The sequence below is a fragment of the Alligator mississippiensis genome, chromosome 14 (genome assembly GCF_030867095.1).
Source record: "Alligator mississippiensis isolate rAllMis1 chromosome 14, rAllMis1, whole genome shotgun sequence".
In the NCBI taxonomy this organism is placed as follows: Eukaryota; Metazoa; Chordata; order Crocodylia; family Alligatoridae; genus Alligator; species Alligator mississippiensis.
The window spans coordinates 25,428,753-25,448,438 of record NC_081837.1 but is presented as its reverse complement, the minus strand read 5'-3'; the positions used below and the strand labels follow the sequence as shown (position 1 = coordinate 25,448,438).

The window sequence follows — 19,686 nt, the reverse complement described above, 5'->3', positions numbered from 1 at the left end:
TGCCCGTGTCCATAAACAGGGGCTACAGCAGGAAGACCAGGCACTCTTGAGGAACCTAGTATTGAGAGGGAAATATAAGATCACTGACTGCTGGAGAGTGATCTTATATTTACACTGTAGTAAAGCAATTGGGGAATCTTCCCATATATGAGATTGTGCCGGAAACCGGGCCAGGTTAGAGTTGGGTTATGCATAGGAATCTCCTGTTGCCTGTGGAGAACTGGGAGGGCCTTGACCTGAGAGGGAGCCACCACGAGAATGGCCTTGGCCATTTAGCTGAGTAAGGCCTCCTATCATAGAATTTGTACCTGTGACATCCCCAGTGGAGTCAGACTTGAACTCCAACTTTGACAGGTGGTATCCCACTGAGTTCCATCCGAGTTTGGGGCCCGCTGCTCCTGAGGGTGAGAGAGACTTGGGAACTGCTTCTAGTGGGGCCTAGCCTGGAAGGGCTAAAGGAGAGAATGACTCACCTGCATGCTCCAGAGAAGAAACCATTCCATTGCCTTCACCTGCAAGCAGAGAGGACCCCATGAGTGAGAGAGGACCTGCATTGCCTGGACCTTCATGAAGCCCTGTAGGGGACAGCACCCTTCAACCCAGGCATGACTGATGGCCAGTCCACCATTTTACCTATGATGCCCCTGGAGAACCTGGGGAGGTACCTATCTCCACTCTGTGGGCCCAGTGATCTTCAGGCCTGTGGTCCACCCTTCACTGGGGATGGTGAAGGGTTCCACAAGGGAGGATGTGGCAGGCTTGCTGGCAGCAGCCTGGCTTGCCAGCTTGGAAGGACTCTGGGCGATCGGTGGGGTGTTCCCACCAATCAAGTGATGGCAGGGGAGAGGCTTGCCCCATCCCTACCCAGGGGCAAGGCAAAGAACCGGACCTGAGAGAGGATTAACCCCCCACCCCTTTCTCTGATTGATCTGTTTTCAATCTAGGGGTGGGGCCCCTGAAGAGAATAAAAAGGCAGCGTGCCCAGCACATGGGCAGCTATGATGAGGGATGAAGAAGAGGGAAAAGAAGAGCTGGCAGAACTGTCCAGTGGGGTGGAGCAGTTGCCCCAGAAGAGCCCAAAGAGATACGCTGGATAAGGAGCCACAAGCAGCTGCGTCACCCAGCCCCACCACAAGGGATTGCATTGTCAGTGCACAGCCAATGCACAGAGGGGCTGGGAGGAACCATGACTCTGGAAGCTGAACAAGGCAGCTCAGGTCTCTAAACCCCCTGCACAAAGCAGGGTGAGCGGTGCACAACTGGTGCATGGAGGGTCTGAGAGTGGACTGAGTCCCTGGGAGCTGCACAAGGTGGCCTGGGTCTCCAACCCCCGGCACGAGGCTGAGACCATGGTGCATAGGCGGTGCACAGAGGGTCTCGGAGCAGACCAAGGCCCTAGGAGCTACATGAGGTGGTTCAGGTCCCCAACCTTGGCATGAGGCTGGGTGCACTATGCACAGTTGGTGCACGGAGGGTCCAGGGTGCAGACCAAGGCCCTGAAACTACAAGGACAGCTTGGGCGTCTGATTTGGCACAAGGCCAGGCATGCTGCATATAAAGGCCATTGGTGCACAGGACAGTGCACAGGGCCAAGAGAAGGCCCAGATCGGGAGAGCACTGAGCAGTGAAGGGAGGACCAGGACTGCAGAGAGTTGTGAGTTTCCTGGAAAGGGGATTCTCACGGGGGAGGAAGGTCCCTGAACTGTTCTGTTGTGGCTAGCAATCAGAGGGGAAGCCCTGAAGGGGAAGGCCCTGGGTTGCGAGACTCCCCATGTGAAGCAATTCAAACTGGGTTGCAGAGGCCCACTGGGGTTCAGGGATTCTTTTCTTTTCCCTCTCTTTATTTGTGGGCACTGCTATGGCTCCAGGGCTTCAGGGCTGTTCTTCTGTTCTTTTAGAGACCTAACTTTTGTATCCACTGTTTCTGCACCTTATATTTTGTGAACCCTGCGCCTTACGTTTTGTGAACTGCACCTCACGCTTTGCAAAGTGATATTCCACTAGAGTATAAGATTTGCATGACTTTTAATGAGACTCTTGCTATGACCCCGTTTTGATTCCTCACCTGTATGTAGTGTTTGCATTGACCAGTATATAAGCTATTTTAGCTCCTATATCTTATGTGTAAATATGTTAACCCTATAACTTTTATATCTTATTAAATTTGTATATAGTTAAGCCTTAACATGTGTCCTGGCCTTGCTCTATTGGGGGAGGAAGGAAACTGGGTGTCATAGGCAGTTTCACTCCTCAGCACACCTGCCTTGCTAACATTCCCTTCATTTGGAGAGGGGAGTACATCATTGGGCACCACCTGGGTTACACACACAAGACAACATCTTTATCAATGACTTTGATGTGGGGGTGAAGAGCTCACTGGCCAAGTTTGTGGATGACACCAAGTTATGGGGAAGTGCAGTCACACTTGAAGATAGGCTATAGATACAGGCAGATCTAGACAGGCTAGTAAGTTGGGTGGATCAGAACCAGATGAAGTTCAACATTGAGAAATGCAAAGTGCTCCATCTGGGGATAAACAGCCTCCCACACATCCATAGGCTTGGCGCCAAATTGACCAGCACCGTGAGCAAAAGGGACCTAAGGGTAATAATAGACCACAGTATGAATATAAACAGGCAATGTGATGCTCAGTAGGGCAAAAAATATTCTGGCATGCATCAATCGATGCATCTCCAGCAAAACCAAGGAAGCTACTTTTTCACTCTACTAGGCCTTGGTGAGACTGCAGCTGGAGTACTGCATCCAGTTCTGGGCGTTGCACTTTAACAAGGATGTGGGAAAGCTTGAGAGAGTCCAGAGAAGGGTCACCCATATGATCAGAGATGTGCAAGGAAGGCCATACAAAGAAAGACTTAGGGACCTGGGACTCTTCAGCCCGAAGAAGAGAAGGCTGAAAGGGGACTTGGTAGCAGCTTACCACTACATTAAGGGAGTACATCAAGGGCTTGGTGAACAACTATTCACCAGAGCAACCTTGGGGAAAACCAGGAGTAATGGCTACAATCTCCTGGAAGACTGTTTCAGGCTTAACATTAGGAAAAACTTCTTCACAGTCAGGGTGTCCAAACTGTGGAATAAGCTCCCTCCAGAGGTGGTGCAGTCACCTACCCAGGAGATCTTCAAAACTGTCACCTTTCTGGGGTCACCCAGTTGTCTTTCCTGCCTGGTGCAGGGGGCTAGACCCAATGATCTTCCAAGGTCACTTCTGGCCTTACAATCTATGACTCTATGAATAAGTCCTGTATGCGGTAGCACCATTAGCAGAACTCATACCTTCATTCAAAGCAAGTGCCGTTTGAACAATTGGTGAATTCCCAATACAAACTAGCTGATTAGGGTTCAGGGCACACAGATGAGCAGTCTTGAATCTCTGAGTACACACAGTAGAAAGCAGCAATGCGTACATGTGTCCACACATAGACACACACAGAGGACAGTTGATTATATCATCCCTTGACTAACACCTTCCAGAATTAAATGGCCGTGTTCTGGTAGTGAGACTGTTGTCCTGCAGATTCCATTGGTCAGACAGGACTGAACTGCTTATGGCTCCCTTGCCCCTCATACCCTGCACATCAGAAATGCTGCACAGGAGTGTGGGGGATAGTGGGGGAAGGATACATCAGCCAAGCTGAGCTGCTTTGGGGGGGGGGGGGGGGAAGAAGCTAAACTTCTTCCCAAGATCTCACAAGTTAACAGGTAGCAAGAAGTCAGCCTGCCACATGGTGAATTCTCTGCTCCTGTCAGCTCATCATCTGATCCTGTCTTTGAAGCAGCTCAGCACCTGCACGGAGTGCTTCATCTCCCATAGTAGCTATTAGAAACCAAGGGTATTGGCCAGGTTATCACAGGAGGGGAGAAGGGGGCCTATTTGGTGCTGAGCATTTGTGGAATCATGAACCTTATGTAAGTACCTGAGTGCAAGCCAAGCTTTTTGGAAAATCTGACCCAGACTGTGGGTGCTGAGTAGTGGGGAATCCAATCCTGATTATGGGCACTGAGCCCTGGAAAAACTGGCTTGGATTGTAGGGGCTGAGTTCTTAGGAATCTAATCCTGGTTTTAGGTGCTGAGCAATTGGCAATCTTCTGTGACCCTGCTGTCAGTCCCTTTAAGGAAGGACTGGGAGGCACCAAGGAGCAGCTAGTTTGGCTGACAGGTGAGAAGGGATCACTAGTTGAAGTGGAGCCCAGTTAGGGACCTCGAAAGAGCTTGGCAGGTTGGTGACCCCAAGGTTAGGAACTGCTGGGCTAGAGGGAAACAGAGAGGTCTGGGAAGGAACAGTGTTGCTGTGGAAGATCATGCTCTGGAGCTGCCTTGAGGCTGGCCCTGTAAAGGGAGTTTGTGCGTGTGTGTCAGTGCATGTGCACAGAGGGTGCAGCACTATTCCAGGCAGCAGCAGCCACACCTGGGAGGCCCCTTCTCACCACGCGGGACGGACAAGGGAACACAAAGACAGGCTGGGAAACCAAAGACAAGGAAGCAGCTGACGAGTTGTGTGAAATGAAGGAGCTTCCCTGGGCAGACTGGTCTAACAGTAATGGAAGTCTTGTGATCCCCAGACGCCAGGTCTTTACTCTGGGGTGGACCCACCAGGTAGACTGCCTGGGGACAGAGACCCCACATATCTAGAGTTTCAGCTGTGGTTTAGACCCACCATAGGCCTAGACAGAGTTTTGCAAGAACCATGCCATGGCCTTGTTGAAACACAATGGAGCCCAAAATGTTTCCCATGAATTCTGAGTTTTCTGCAATGTGAAAAACCTCATTATTTTGATTTTTTGTGCAGCTGTGACATGAAAACAAAAGTCAGCGTTCCCTCATGGCCATACATTCTGTTTCTGGGTCCTGTCCGCTATCCTGAATTAACTGTTCCTTGTGATCTATAATGTGTGCTTCAGCCTATCCATAGTGGGGTGTGTCCTGCAGCTGAGTGTTTGGGACTTAACTAAAGAGGCACAGCAGGTTGTGAATTGCTCTGTATCAGTTCACAATGGGTGCATTAACTGCCCATTCAGCCTTGCACTTAACAACACACCAGAGGCAAGTTCATCCGCCATCACCCAAGTGCTTGAGTGTCTTATTGCAATTATAAAATTTTATTATATACTTTTTCCTTTTTTTTTTTAACAAATATTCATATATGTTAATTTAATGATGAGGCTTATAAGTTCCAAGCAGGGAATAAGGCTATATTAATTTTACTGCTCAGAATTCTTATTAGATAATCAGCTCACTCAATCACACCTGAGCCTGCTTTATAACGTGGCACTGTAAAAATGTAGGCTTGGGAGTGTTTTCAGTTGGTCCTGAAATGACAAAAAAAATCTTATTTTGCTCACTGTGGACAAAAAAATCCCAGTGCAGGATCAGGTGGCAGATCTGAGGGCTTCTCATGGAGAAATCATCCAAGGGACTGAAAGCCAGTGACCCCTCAATTGGATTCTTTCAGTTAATGATTTAGGGGCCATGGACCATCCCACTGTATGTGGCAGCCAGGCAGCTCCTGCAACTCCTTCCAGGTAAGCCTGTGTGGGAGTGGGGAGAGAGTGGGGCGGGGAGGCAGACTGAGGCCCCCACAGTGAGGGAGGAAGGGAGTAGAGTAGGGCAGGGCAGGGCTGGGGCTGGGGACACTGCCAAGGCTTGCAGCGGGCTGCAGGCCTTGGACCTGGTCCTGTAGCCTTGGCAGCTGGTGGTCCCCTCAGCTGTGGGGTGAGGTCCACATCATACACTGAGAGCTGCAAGTGTGGCCCACTATGGCAAATAGGTTGCAAACCACTGAACTAAGGCATCACTTGGGAAGGGCAATATAGCATAAGCCTTGCTTGACTGCAGTGAAGCTACAAGGGAAAGTTTCATATGATACAACTGTCCTAATGGATTTGCAGTTCTATCATCATCAGTTATGTGTATTCTTTTGCTGCCTAAAGGCTGAGCTGGCTGAATCAGCTGAGCTGATCAGAGCTCCATTGCACTGGGTGCTCTACAGAAACATAGGAGGGGTGATTAAGCTTGAAGCATTGCTGCTCCACAGTGCTCTGAAGCCTACCTGATTCATCGTGTGAATGCAGCTACATAGCTTATGGCTTAGGAGGAACAGTGCAGCAGACTTGGGGGTGGCACTGCCATGCACACTAGGTTCTTGCTATCGATATGGCTGCAGTATCACCATTTGGCATCAGAGAGGGAGTAGAGGGCATATCCCATATGCACTGCATCTCGTAGTGTCCCATGGACATCATTCCTCATTGCTGTGCTCACACAATCCTTCCCTACCTTCTCAACCCTTTAGTTGTGCTCCACTAACCTGATGCATACTGTTGTCAGAGATACCTCAAAAGGTGAACACAGTCCTTGTGGATTTCCCCAGCACAGAGCGATCATGTGGGGGAAGTGGCAAAGTGAGGAAGGAAACAGGGAAGTGTGGGCAGTCACAACCCTAGCTACCCAGGGGAGCATTGGTGCAAACTGTGGTACCTCTGGTGAATTCTTCTTAATGTCATGTCATCACTGCTGAAGCCCGAGGCAATGACCAATGGAAGGATAAAGCATCAGACTCATCCCAGAGCATAGCTCTGAAGTTGCAGCTATGCTAATACACAGCTGTCCATTTCTAATATCAGGTGCAAGAGAAGTTGGTACAATCCTGGTGTAAACCCATGTTAGTGTGTTTCCATGAAAACCTGCACTGCTTCAACATCAGGTCTGAAGGGGGTGGATCCTAACTGTAGACCCAACTGATTTCACACAACTCCTCCAAGCCTCTGTCCTCTGCAAATTGCTGATTCAGGTGGAAAGCTCTTGGGTGTTGGACCCTTTGCCATATCCAGGTTATGCAACTCTGGTTTCTTTGCCAGTGGATGAATGCGCTCTCACCAGGGGATGGAGATGGGGACAGGTCAAATGTTGTGGTCATCTGACCAATTTTTGCTGGGAGTTTAGATAGTTTGGAAGATCCCTAGTCAGTAAAAGGTAGGAAGATGCCCAAGTAAGGAGATGCCATTCATGTTTCTTTATAAGAAAATAAGAGGAAAAGATGTCTTTTTTTCACATGGGAAACCATGTTTAGGAGTCATCTTGGCCCTTATTGTTCTGTTCTATGTTCAGAGATTTCATTTACAGTCGAGGGTCCAATTTCTGCTGGTCAGTGCCATGCCCTGCACATATCAAATGTACAACAGTTATTCCCTCAGGGAAGTCTTTCTATCATGGTATTTAGTGTAGATTGTAACAATTCTGGGGCAGAAACCTTCTCTTTGTTCAGTGTTTATACAACACTAAGCACAGTGATCCATGCTGGCGGCTCCTAGGTTCTACCATCATACGTATAATTATTTATCCTAATGGACTAATCATTTCAGAGCTCAACTCTCATTGTAAAAAAATAAAAGGATTGGTAAGAAGGATGTGGTGCAAATGGTTTTAGTTTTGGACACAGGCAGTGGCACAAAGGAACACTGGGGAGAGTTAATCACTGACGCCTGTTCAATGGGAAGTAGCTAGTCAGGATTGGAGTCAATTCTTTTCTAAGCCTGTGGGTGGATTTTTCGACCTCCCATCATTATTTATGGCTCTCAGAGAGTTGGCTTCTAGGACCACTGCAAGCCACTGATGAGAACTCAGAGCCTCCCTGCTGGAGCCTAAGGAGGCTTTGGACATTGGACATGCAGTTCAGAGTAAGACCCGGAGTGTTCTTGAAGTCTTGTTGCCAGGTACATTAACAATAGGAAGATAATTAAAACTGCAGGCCTATATATGGAGGCGGCTTTCAGTGAAGCCACGAAGGGCAAGATATATCTCGCTTTCTCTGAGCATTAGGCAGCTTCCAACAAAGCTACAAGCAAATAAGATGTCTTACTTTGATTAAACCTTGTACAGAACACAGGCCTCAGGGGAAGGCTGCTGAGCTGCCAAGAAACTCAGGACAGCAACTGTGTGTTAGGAATGCTTTCAAAGGGCATGATGGTTGCCTTACGCCCCTGTTCGTGTATTCATGACTTTAGAGGGTTGGATGTGACTTGTGAGACCTGACTTTGTCACTGCCTTACTGGGTGGCCTGGGACAAGGCATTGCACCATTTGGGACTCAGTTTCCTCATCTGTGAAATTAGCATAATGGTCTTCCTCTTTATAAAACACATGGAGATCTGCTGATGGACATGCTGGATAAGAGCTAAATGATATAATCCTGGTGTTACAGCCATCCTAGCCAAGACATCTACATGTACTAAACCTAGAGCTTCTGGGTTCAAAAGAGCAGCCTGCAACTTCTTTTGCTAAAGCGCCAATCCTATTATAGTGGAGTTGTGACTTGTTATATGATCCAACCACTAGAGGGCACACCCCAGGTTAGCACAGGCTGCCCTGGCAAACTGTAATAGGCAAAACTGTTGGTCCAAGGAAATGCGTATAAGGTTTCATCCAGAAACAGAAGAGAATCAACCAGGAGCTTCAGGTGACACATTAATTCTTTAGTCCCAGCACGGTGCCAAGCTCAGCTCCTGCTCTCTGCTGCACCTTGGCAGAACGTCCTCCCAGCCCCCACTCTATAAATTAAGCAGCTTCACTGTCTCATTGAACACTGCTAGTGATGCAACAGGAGGTTATGGCCACAACAGGCAGGAGGCAGGAAGCAGGTTGGCTTGGTACTAGACTGGCTCATAGTAGGCCTGGTACAGTAACCATGAGGGCTAGTGTGTATCTCCTCTGAAGTTATTGAACCCATAAGTATCAGGGACAGAGCACGCACATGTGTGTGGTCTCCTCAGTGGCGGACAGTGTATAAGAGAAAAACTGCAGCTTCTTTAGGTGCCTGGAAGTTCCCATGGATATAGGTAATGGGACAGCTGGACAGGTCAGTACCCAGAGCAAAGTCTGTGATACTGTAGAATAGCCCTATGCCAGCCCTGCTCTTCCAGCCACCAATTTGACCTCACCCAGGCTTCCATGCATTGGCATGCCTCTGTTCCCAATACATCTGGAAAGAAGTTGTCTTGGAAGGGTACAGTGAGCACTCCATTCCCCAGACAGGGGTGCTCACACTTTCTATGATTGGATCTCTTACAGTATAAGGAAAGTATAATCACAACAGCCTAGTGCATCCTTGTGACACGCTATGGTGAGAAACTAAGTCCCATGTGTTCATTCATGAGAGATGACTAGGGCTTATAGCTGGGATACAATTTCCCATAGGGCCATAGTTAGCGTACAGTCTCCTTAGGGCCAACAGCATAGACACATAAGAGCCTGTGTGATATTATAGCCAGCACTGGATATATCTTTTTGCTTTACAGAACATACGTAGTGTGCCATGTGAAATATACTGATGTGCGTCTTTGTCCAGGATGATCATAGAACAATTGGGGCTGGCTTGCACTGGATAATTATTTGGATCAAGATCAGATGTGAATTCACGGGCATTCAGTATTTTGCAGCAGCAACATGCTCTCTTATTCCAGAATAAGGGCACTCACATGTGGAAACATTATTCAGGTATTCCAGAATAACTCCATCTGTACTTTTAAACCATTGGATCAATCTTCCCTGTTGAATGAATGAGTCCCTTTTCTGTTGCAGAAATTGCTACAAACAAAGACTGCCCAAGGCATACGGCAGATCAGCTAAACCATATGGACTGAGGAGCTTTCCTGATTGTGGACATATGGGCTAGGATACTGGTGGCAGCTTGTGTATGCTGGAGGTAGAAAGACGCATTAGGAGCATGATTCTGAGGCAGCAGAGACAGAGCTCCTTCAGCACAGAGATCACTGGAGAGGTAGCCCTGGAAAATTTCTGAGAAAGGAAACTGACAGCTCTTGTTTGTGTTTAGGGGTTTAGGCTTCTGTGTCCATCCTTCATAATTAAATGAGCTTCTGCCAAGAATAAACCTGAATGGTGTCCTTGATGTGTCCTCCTGCCAGAAACACAACACAGAAAGGCCCCAAATATCAGCTAACCACTCTGGCTAGCCACACGGATTTGCCTCATCCCCACTTCCCCCGCAACACAAACAGAATCACTGTGCATGCCCCCAGCTTTGCAGTGCCTTCTTTTTCTATTCTCTTTTATTTATTTAAGAAAACTTAGACACAGTGGTGGGTAAATTCCAATCAAGAAATAATACAACGCCAGCTCCTTGGCACAAGCCACTGTGCCCTCCCACTGCCCCTCCTGCTATTCAGTGTCTGTGTGTACTGTGCGCTATGAGCAGTAGATTGGGCCTGGCAACAGCCATCTCCAGCCCTTGAATGTGCATGATAGGGGAACTAGGCAGCAGTGGTGAGGGTGTAGTGGAGCTTGCAGGGTGATTTGAGCTGGGCCTTCTCCTCCCACTCCTATGTTAGGGTCCTGGGAATCGGAGATTGGAAAGTGCTATTGGCCCCGAGCCAGGGGTCCTGAGAGAGTATCAGGCATCAGACTGAGCCTGCAAAGGGCAGGGGGTGGGGGTTGGGAAGCATGGTCATAAAGCATAGACAAGACCACTCAAAGACCATGGCACTGTGAGATGCAGCAATATCTAGTCAGGTCTGGCTCTGAGGCTCCCCAGTGGGCTGGTACTGGGGGAGCTGTGCCTGTGGCATGCCTGGCTCTGGGAGGCTGTACTGGGCTGTAACTGGGAATCATGCTTGGCCAAGTGGGTGATGGAGCCTTCAATGGCCAGGAGGCAATTTCCACATGTGCTTTGATTGATGCAAGGTGCCTGCATGGGAACCACTGGGATTAGGAAATGCCAAGGGACTGGGGTTGAATGTAACTGGGACCTTCAGGGACACTGAGCAGCAAGTTGTTGGTTCAGATGTCAGACTGTCACTTTGGGTCTCCAAGCAGAAGCCAGAGAAATGGGCAGCTCCATCCCCCACAGCCTGTGCATGAGCATGGGGGGATGGGATCCAAAGAAGATGCCAGAGAGGTGGGAACTGAAGCACTGAAGGGTAGACAACATGCCCAAGCTGGCAGGGAGAGTCAGTGGCAGGCTTGAAAGCCAAACCCACAGCACCAACCAGCAGGCTGGTCCTGTGACTTCCAGGTAAAGCTGCTTCTTGAGAGATCCAAGGGATCCACTCTCCTCTGTTACACACCCATCCATGGCAGCCATGATCTCCCAGAGAGGCCAAACGGGAAGGCTGACCTGCTGGCTGGAGTGTCCCAGTAACAATTTAGGCCATTTCTGCATGTGCTTTGATTAATGTAAGGTGCCTGTGTGGACCCCACAGACTATGTGAAATTGCTGAGAGGGTTGGGGAGTGTGGGGTGTGCATGGAGCCCCCAGGGAGCAGCAGCAGGCTGGGTCTCAGGAAAGCAGCAAGATACTTTTGCAGAGGAGAGCTTCAACTTTGGCTCTCCAAGCATCTCAACAGCCTTCTTGTTGGTCTTAGAGCCCTAAAGCATTCCCCCCCTCCACCTTCTCTCCCTAAGGCTGCTCTACGGCTTCCAGAAGCGATGCTATGCAGAGGGCACACAGCTTTCATGTCCCTATGCAGCAAAGGGAGGGGGGAGCCCAAATGGATGACAAAGCTGTGAAGTGGACATGAACACTCTTCTCCTCTGGTTCTGAATAGCAAGGGGGAGCAGTTGCAGGCCCTCCTCACATTCTATGTGTAGTGACAGCAGTGTGTACCTCAGGCTGGACAGGCCACACTCCTGGCCAAAGCTGCACTGCATAGCTAAAGCTTTCCAGTGGACTCCCAACATCCAGAAAGTCCCAGGTTCTTAGCTTGGGTCCACGCACCCTTCCTGGCCTTTTCCTCCTGCCAGCATTCTGAGAGCATCCTGTGGCACCAGGGCACGCTGGACCCAAAGGAGAATCCCTGAATGTATGTGTAACCAATGTTATTGTGCAACAAAGTAAAGCAGAAAAACTGTGTTTGTCTTTTGGAGCTTGGTCAGAGGCGCAGTGCAGGAGGCCACGGAGTGGGAAGCCACGCTGTTCCTTCAGAGAGCCATCGGCACAAGGCCGTGCTGTCCATTCAGCAAGCCATGAAGTGGGAGCCCCCACCACTTCTTCAGAGAGCCACAGGGCTGGAAGCCATGCAGCTCATACAGGGTTCAATAGCAGGAGCAGGGCACTGGGGACATAGGCACATTGGAGTGAGCAGTTGAGTGGATGGTCACCTCCATACCAGGCAATAGCACCTGGGTTCTGAGCCCCCACCCCCACCAGCGGCTGTTCTCCTGTCCGCTTCTAGCTCCTTTGCCTTCCCACATGGCTCTGACAGATGGTGGCACCAGCATTTTCTTCCACCTGAGCTCCAGCTGCCCCCAACACCACTGACTGGCCTGCCACCAGCTCTCCTTTATGATGTTGCCTTGCTTCCAAAAGGCATTCGCACAAGCAGCTAGCAGGCACCTCGGCACTTTGGGCAGAAATCAGAGACCACCTCTGGGCATCACCTCCCCTCCCCTTCCCCACCCCCAGGGTCCCTCCACTTGGCTTGGTCGACACTTTTCCTTTAAAAAATAAACATAAAAAATGCTCCAGAAGAGATCAGTATTTTTTGGAATGGGGCCAGAGGGGGCAGGGGGCTCTGGAGGGGGTGGAGAGGATGCTGGGGTGGGCAGCTTGGAGCCCTATGTGAGAGAGCGCTCAAGAGACTACAAATCAGAACCCAAGGCCAGTGGCAGGCTCAGTCCATGTCCCGCAGGAAGCAGCCGGGGTGGTGTGGTGTGGCAGAGTGTAGCATGGCAGCCTGTTAAGCAATCTCTTTGATTCTGCGAATGTAGCTGTGCAGCTCCTCGGGGTCCTGAAGCCCCATGTCCTGGCATACCCACTCAATATCCTCCTCATCAGCGATGGGGATGGAATTGTAGGCCAGTTCCTCAGAGGGCAGAGTGGCAAAGGTGGTGAACTTCACCCGCTTCCGCTTGGAGGTGGGTGAATTGAGTGGGTCCTCACTCTGGTCCCTGGTGGAGCCCCCTGAGGAGCCATCCCCTCGGCCATGCACCTGGCTCTGTACACTGGTTTGAGAGCTGCCACTGCTGTGGTGGTCTGCATGGCAGCAGGTCTGGACATTCTCCAGAGGGTTGCCAGGGCTCTCGGGCTGAGGGGAAAGGTCATTCTGGGCCCGCAGGGGCTGCCCATTGCCCAGGAAGACCCAGTGGTGGGAGTGGTCCATATTGGTCTGGCCCTCGGGGGGGATGCGCTTGTGCCGGTATTTCAGCACAAAGACGATGCAGTTGATGAGGAAGACCAAGATGGCCAAGCAGAAGACGCCTAACAGGGCGTACATACCAATCTCCAGGTCTGTCAGCCCCCGAGTCACCTGTACAAAGCCTGTGGGGATGGTGGGGAAGTCCTCAGTGGTGTGGGGGATACTGGGGACCCCACTGTCCTCACTGGGCTTTGGCTTCCTCTCCACCTCAGCCCGCAAGGTGGTGCTGGCTGCATTCTCCTCCCTACCTGACAGGCCCGGCTTGCTGGGTACATGGCCGGCATCCCCATAGTCATAGGTGGGGTCCTCCTCAGAGACAAAGCGCACCCGCACATCAGCCAGGGCTGTGAAGAGCACACTCTTGCGTTTGGTTTTCTGGCAGCTCTCGCAGATGACAAGCTCAGCACGCAGAAGGTCTCCTGCACCCTCACCCTCCGCTACCACCAGTGGGAAGGCCCGGTCCTGGGTCACAGACACAACCTTCTCATCCAGGCTGCTCACCACCAGGTTGTAGTCCTTGGGGTCGTAGAGGGAGAGAGGAGCCGTGGTGTCATCGCTGTAGGAAATCCACAGGCTCAGCAAGGCTTCCTGCAAAATAACCACAGGGAATGGGCATCTGCTTAGTTAGCCACCCATCACCCATTCTTTTAATTGATCTATCCATTTGTCCTCAACTCTCTGCACCCATTTATCCATCTCCATCTATCTGTTCCTCCATCCACACCCCTTTGTCCCGCCACCCTTCCATCCATCCATTCCTGATTCTTTTCAGCCATCTAGTCATCCTTTATTGCCTTCATTAATCCATTCATTCTCCTATCTATCTATCTATCTATCTATCTATCTATCTATCTATCTATCTATCTATCTATCTATCTATCTATCTATCTATCTATCTATCTATCTATCTATCTATCTCCCACCCTTCTCTTGTTCATACAAAGCACAAGACTGGAACCAAAAGTGTCCCTTCCTACAGTGCCAATGAGTCACATTCAGACATATCCTGCTCCAACTGTAAATTCTGATTTCAGTGACAGTCCTGCTACCCCTCTGCCACCATCACTGCCACTGAATTCATTTGGAAGACTATGAAACTGATCTCTCACAAAGCAGAGCCAACCCAAAAGAAGAGAGAGGTAGGTCTGTAAATAGCCCCTGCTGGAAAATGTTCCTTGGAGATTCTAGGCCAATGTGTCACATTTAGTGCAGTTGTGATCATCATGGTACATGCAAATTATTTAATACCCTGATTTGCATGTTTACAAATCATTTGACTATTACTGTAAACTCCATTTTACAGACTGGTCCCAAAGAGAGGCTGGGGCTGGTGACAGAACTTTTGGCAGTTATGGGGCATGGTTCTGGGGGGGTGTCTAAGGAGTTCCAAAGGCTGGTACTGGATCCCTTTGACCCTTTCTTCCCACCACTTCAGAAAGGTCCCAAGTGGCTTTAGGTGGAGTGGGTCCCACAGTTCCCCTGCTGGCTACAGGTTCCTCCCTAGGACCTCTTGGATACCTAGGAGACCTCAGTGGGGCTGTGGGGAGTCCAATGATCTGTCATACTTGTCACTGCCTAGGACCCTGAGACCCAGTGGGATTCTATGGCCATGCGAATTTGGATGTTCTGAAGCCAGTTGCAAGAAAGCCTTCCCCACTGCCTGCAAGCCAGCCTGAGCACAAACCACCTGAGCAGAAATTCTGTCCCTGCCCCTGACCAAGCCTCATTTCCTAGGCAGAAATGTCCAGTTTTACTGTATTATATGGGACAGAGGTGAACAGAGCCACAACAAACTCAATGCACTCAGGACCCTGAACTTCTTGGAGCATCTGTCCTATCATCTTCCTTGAAGTGCATGCCATCCTCATGTCCAAGTAGCATAACTATTGGGGATGAGGAGACAGTAGCCCCAAATGCTGCTTTTGTGGTGTGCACATATGTAACTACTGCTGCAGCAGCAACTGATTGTACCATTGCAATCAGCACAGCAGGAGCTGGTGCTGCCCCAGGAATGGAGTTGTGCTGCTACACCTCTGCCAGCCTTTACCAGCTGTTTAGCCCTGAAGGGCTGCACCTCCAAATGGCTTGACAGTGGCTGTGACTGTCCATGTGGTCCAGGCAGAGGTGCTGCCTGGGGAGACTTCGAGTCCCAGAATGCCAGGAAGCACTGCAGGCCACACTGCTGCTCTGTCTGCCAACCTGTCCAGGGGCCATGTTGTGGCCACCCCTGCCTTACCTGCTTGAGGAAGTTCAGGGTTTGCTGGGCTGTTGTCTTCGCGATGATGGTGTGGCTGTTGCCAGGACTGGGATGGAGGGAGAGAGACAAGCTGGACACCACCTGTGCCTTCAGGTCAGTGATGCTGACCTTCTCATCTGCCACGGTCACCAGGGCTTCCCCCAGCACAGCCTCCATGAGGGGAGATACTACCTGTGAGAGACAGCAGTAACTGGGGTGGCCACTTATTGCCCAGCCAGCTCCTTCATAGATTCATAGATGTTAGGGTCGGAAGGGACCTCAATAGATAATCGAGTTCCCCCCTCCCCCCCCCCCCCCCACCTTGTTCCCTCACAGCAAGGCACAGCGGGGAAGGCCCATCCCCAGGCCTCCCCACTCTCTCACAGCACTGCTCTGCTCATGCTAAGACTCCAGCCTCAGGGCTGTGAGCAGCAGTGACATGGTAATGCCAAACAGGGTTCTGCCACACACTCTTCCACATAGTTGAGCCTATAGCTGCCCACACTCCTTCTCAGCCCAAAACTGTTGGAGCCCAGAGGGAATCAAGGGAGGTGGAGGGTGCTGGCAAGGGAAACAGTGAGGGTTTCACCAGCCACTGGCATCAAGATGACCCCATGTCTACTACCTCTGCCCATGCTGTGCCTGAGGTGCTGGTGTGGACTGACCAGGAATGCCTGGAGGTGTTTACCACCTGGGAGGCAGCTCAGCAACCTTGACACACTCAACCCTCTGAAGGGAACATCAAAGAAAGTGGGAATTTTGCTTATTAAGGCAAAAATCAAGCTGAGGCCTAGAACTAATTACAGACCAAGCTTCCTGGCGCTCCAGTTAATGATGTTAGCTTGGCTGCAGAGTAGAAATGTACTTGAGAGATAACTTCAAACCACTCCCAGCTGCCCTCCCCCCAGCCCCATAGGGAAGGAGCAGGAAGGCTTCTGTTTTGCTGAGAGGCAAAGCTGCTGAGCTTCAAAGCCAGGATGCAATTCAGAGCCCAAGTGAGATTCAAAAACAAGTTTCCTCTGGGCACATGCTGCTTCCTCAGGAGTAGGGTTCTGGCTCTGTACCTCATTGCTCTGCCATGGGAGGGCCCTGGAGGAAAGGGCTCAGGCTCTGGGCAATGCAGGAAGTGGGGCTGGCAAATGGGTGCTCCGCTGACCTGCTATTCCTCAGAGCAGACTCAGCCCATGGTCCTGAGGCCTCTCTACACATTACATGTATTATGAAATTATGGGGTTAATTGCACACTTAATATAGATTCATAGATTCATAGATGTTAGGGTCGGAAGGGACCTCAATAGGTCATCGAGTCCGACCCCCTGCATAAGCAGGAAAGAGTGCTGGGTCTAGATGACCCCAGCTAGATACTCATCTAACCTCCTTTTGAAGACCCCCAGGGTAGAGGAGAGCACCACCTCCCTTGGGAGCCCGTTCCAGACCTTGGCCACTCGAACTGTGAAGAAGTTCTTCCTAATATCCAATCTAAATCTGCTCTCTGCTAGCTTGTGGCCATTGTTTCTTGTAACCCCCGGGGGCACCTTGGTGAATAAATACTCACCAATTCCCTTCTGTGCCCCTGTGATGAACTTAAAGGCAGCCACAAGGTCGCCTCTCAACCTTCTCTTGCGGAGGCTGAAAAGGTCCAGTTTCTCTAGTCTCTCCTCATAGGGCTTGGTCTGCAGGCCCTTGACCATACGAGTTGCCCTTCTCTGGACCCTCTCCAGGTTATCCGCATCCTTCTTGAAGTGCGGCGCCCAGAATCGCACGCAGTACTCCAACTGTGGTCTGACCAGCGCCCGATAGAGGGGAAGTATCACCTCCTTGGACCTATTCGTCATGCATCTGCTGATGCACGATAAAGTGCCATTGGCTTTTCTGATGGCTTCATCACACTGCCGGCTCATGTTCATCTTGGAGTCCACTAGGACTCCAAGATCCCTTTCCACCTCTGTGCCACCCAGCAGGTCATTCCTTAGGCTGTAGGTGTGCTGGACATTTTTCCTCCCTAGGTGCAGCACTTTGCATTTCTCCTTGTTGAACTGCATCCTGTTGTTTTCTGCCCACTTGTTCAACCTGTCCAGGTCTGCCTGCAGCTGTTCCCTGCCCTCTGGCGTGTCCACTTCTCCCCATAGCTTTGTGTCATCTGCAAACTTGGACAGAGTACATTTGACTCCCTTGTCCAAGTCACTCTGGCTACACAGGTAAATGAACTACTGTGCCATAAAAAGGTCCAACCAGCTATAAAGTTATTGCTGGAAGGTGTGTAATAACTTCATAGCTGGTTGTTATCCAGCTTTAATTTGCATGTGTAACAGAGTATGCCCATGTTGCTGGGACCCCTGTCAGCTGACTGGGCTCCCAGCCTCATGGGTGCACCATGTGCAGCCAGGGCTAGAAGGCCTGCAGCTGTGGGGACTCTCAGCCCTGGCAGTTCTGTGAAGCTGTGGACTCTGAATTCCAGCAGTACCCTTGGATGCCAGGACCCAGAGTTCACAGCAGTGGGACTCTGGGTCATGGAAGTTGTGGGGCACTGCTGCAATTTCCTAGCTGCAGAGGTACATGGGGCACCTCACAGCTGGGAGATGGCAGCAGCAGCCATTTCCCAGCTAAGCAGGTGTGTGGGGTGCCTTGCAGCTGGGAGATTGCAGTAGCTGCCATTTCCCAGTTGCAGGGGTGCATGGGGCACCAACATGGCTAGAAGCCCTGTCAGCTGAGGGGTCTCCTAGCAGCAAGAGCTTGACTGGGCTCCCCCTACATTGGCTATAAGGCATGATGGGATCTAATGAGCGATGCCTCCTGCTGCTCACATGTGGCATTATGGGAGGCACAACTGTGTGAATCACACATTAGATTTCATTACGCCTTCACCTGCTTGTATAGGGTGTCCCTGAGAAACTAATGGCTGTTTTGCACCCAGGCCAGGATCTGCATGGGGATTTTTCATATAGCCCAGTCTTTATAATGAGCCTAGAACCTGGCTCCCCTCACTGCGACCATCCTAACCCTAAACCCAGCCCACACAGTCTTCCCACTCCCCTCACTCCCCTTTTTTATATGTATATAGGGCCCTGGCCCAAGGCTGGTGATCATTCCAGATCAGGTGATGTTTACAGTCACCTACACACTGCAGGGTAGCTGGCAGAGGTAAAGGTATTCACTATCAAGGAGGTCTAGAGCATTTTCCTTCTGGCAGTGCCTGGCACCTGCCTAATGAGGGGCTCTCTGCATGCTGGATGCATGGTGCAGGCCCACAGAAGGAGAATGCAGGACAGGTACTACTGCACCTTTACATTAGGGTGATGTGGAACGGAGTGCACCTGGAAGGGAGCCTTCCAATGGGCCAAAAAGAGAGAGCTGGGCTGAAGGCCCAAGTCAGAGGACAGTTCCAAGTCCTACCTATTACTAGCTGGGGATGTGAAAAACCATGGGGTTGGCTGGGCAATGCTGGATTTCCCAGGGTCTGCCACAGAAGTCCTATGTCTCCCCATAAATGCAGATATTCCATCATACAGTCAAGTAGTTTCCTATCCAGATCCCTTAAGGAGCTGTAGAGTTCCTACCACCCACACTTACAGCATCTGGGAAAAGCATTTCCTCTCCTGCTTCATCAGATGTCAGGCTCTAGACCCGCTCCCTCATTGCCTCTGAGATTTCCTCTAGTCAGCATGTGCCAGGTGGGCTGCCCATGAATACTGGGTCCGTGCCCCCAGAATGCCCTCCTGCCCCTATGCACTGTGGCTCCAGGGGCTTTTCAGTCACAGCCGTCCAGCTCCCTGGCCCATTGCCCTGTGACCCTGCAAGACCAGGGGCAAGGTTCCCTCTAAGGTGTGCGCATGCGCTGCTGTGCACAACTAAACGTGTGGCTGTGCACAGCCTTTTCAAGGCCGCGCACCAGGAAAGGCTGGGGCGGGAGCCTAGTGTGGGCTCCACTGGCTCCCGGTAAGTGCTTCGCTCCCCCACATCAAGGCTGGGGAGTGGACACTTCCCCGGAGCTGGCAGAGCCTGTGCCAGCCCCCAGCCCTAGCCACCATCCCTGCCTTGCCTCACCTCAGGGAGGAGCTGCTGCCTGCCCCGAGTGAGGCTCCATCGGCTCCGGGACACTGGTTCGCTCCCTGGCTGTGACGCCACGTGCCTCCTCACTCTCCTGTCCCCCGGCTCCAGCCCCTGTCCCCCGGCTCTAGCCCCTGGCCCCAGCCTCCAGCCCCTGGCCCCTGCCTCCAGCTTTAGCCCTTAGCCCCTGGCTACCAGCTCCAGTCCCTGGCCTCTGGCCCCCGGCTTCAGCCCCTG

The 19,686-nt window shown here is 51.1% G+C and overlaps 1 protein-coding gene across 2 annotated transcripts in view; it reads right to left on the bottom strand.

Annotated features, from left to right (window-relative positions):
• Positions 1–10,060: 10,060 nt before the first annotated feature.
• TMEM132E (transmembrane protein 132E) overlaps positions 10,061–19,686 on the bottom strand; it is a 222,899-nt gene continuing 213,273 nt past the window's right edge. For both annotated transcript variants that reach the window (XM_014595953.3, XM_019492977.2), the window contains exons 8-9: positions 15,403–15,594; positions 10,061–13,754 (exon numbers count right to left, since the gene is read on the bottom strand). In XM_014595953.3, coding sequence (XP_014451439.2) covers positions 12,708–13,754; positions 15,403–15,594 — 1,239 coding nt within the window. In that variant the 3' untranslated portion in view covers positions 10,061–12,707. The remainder of the gene's footprint in view (positions 13,755–15,402; positions 15,595–19,686) is intronic.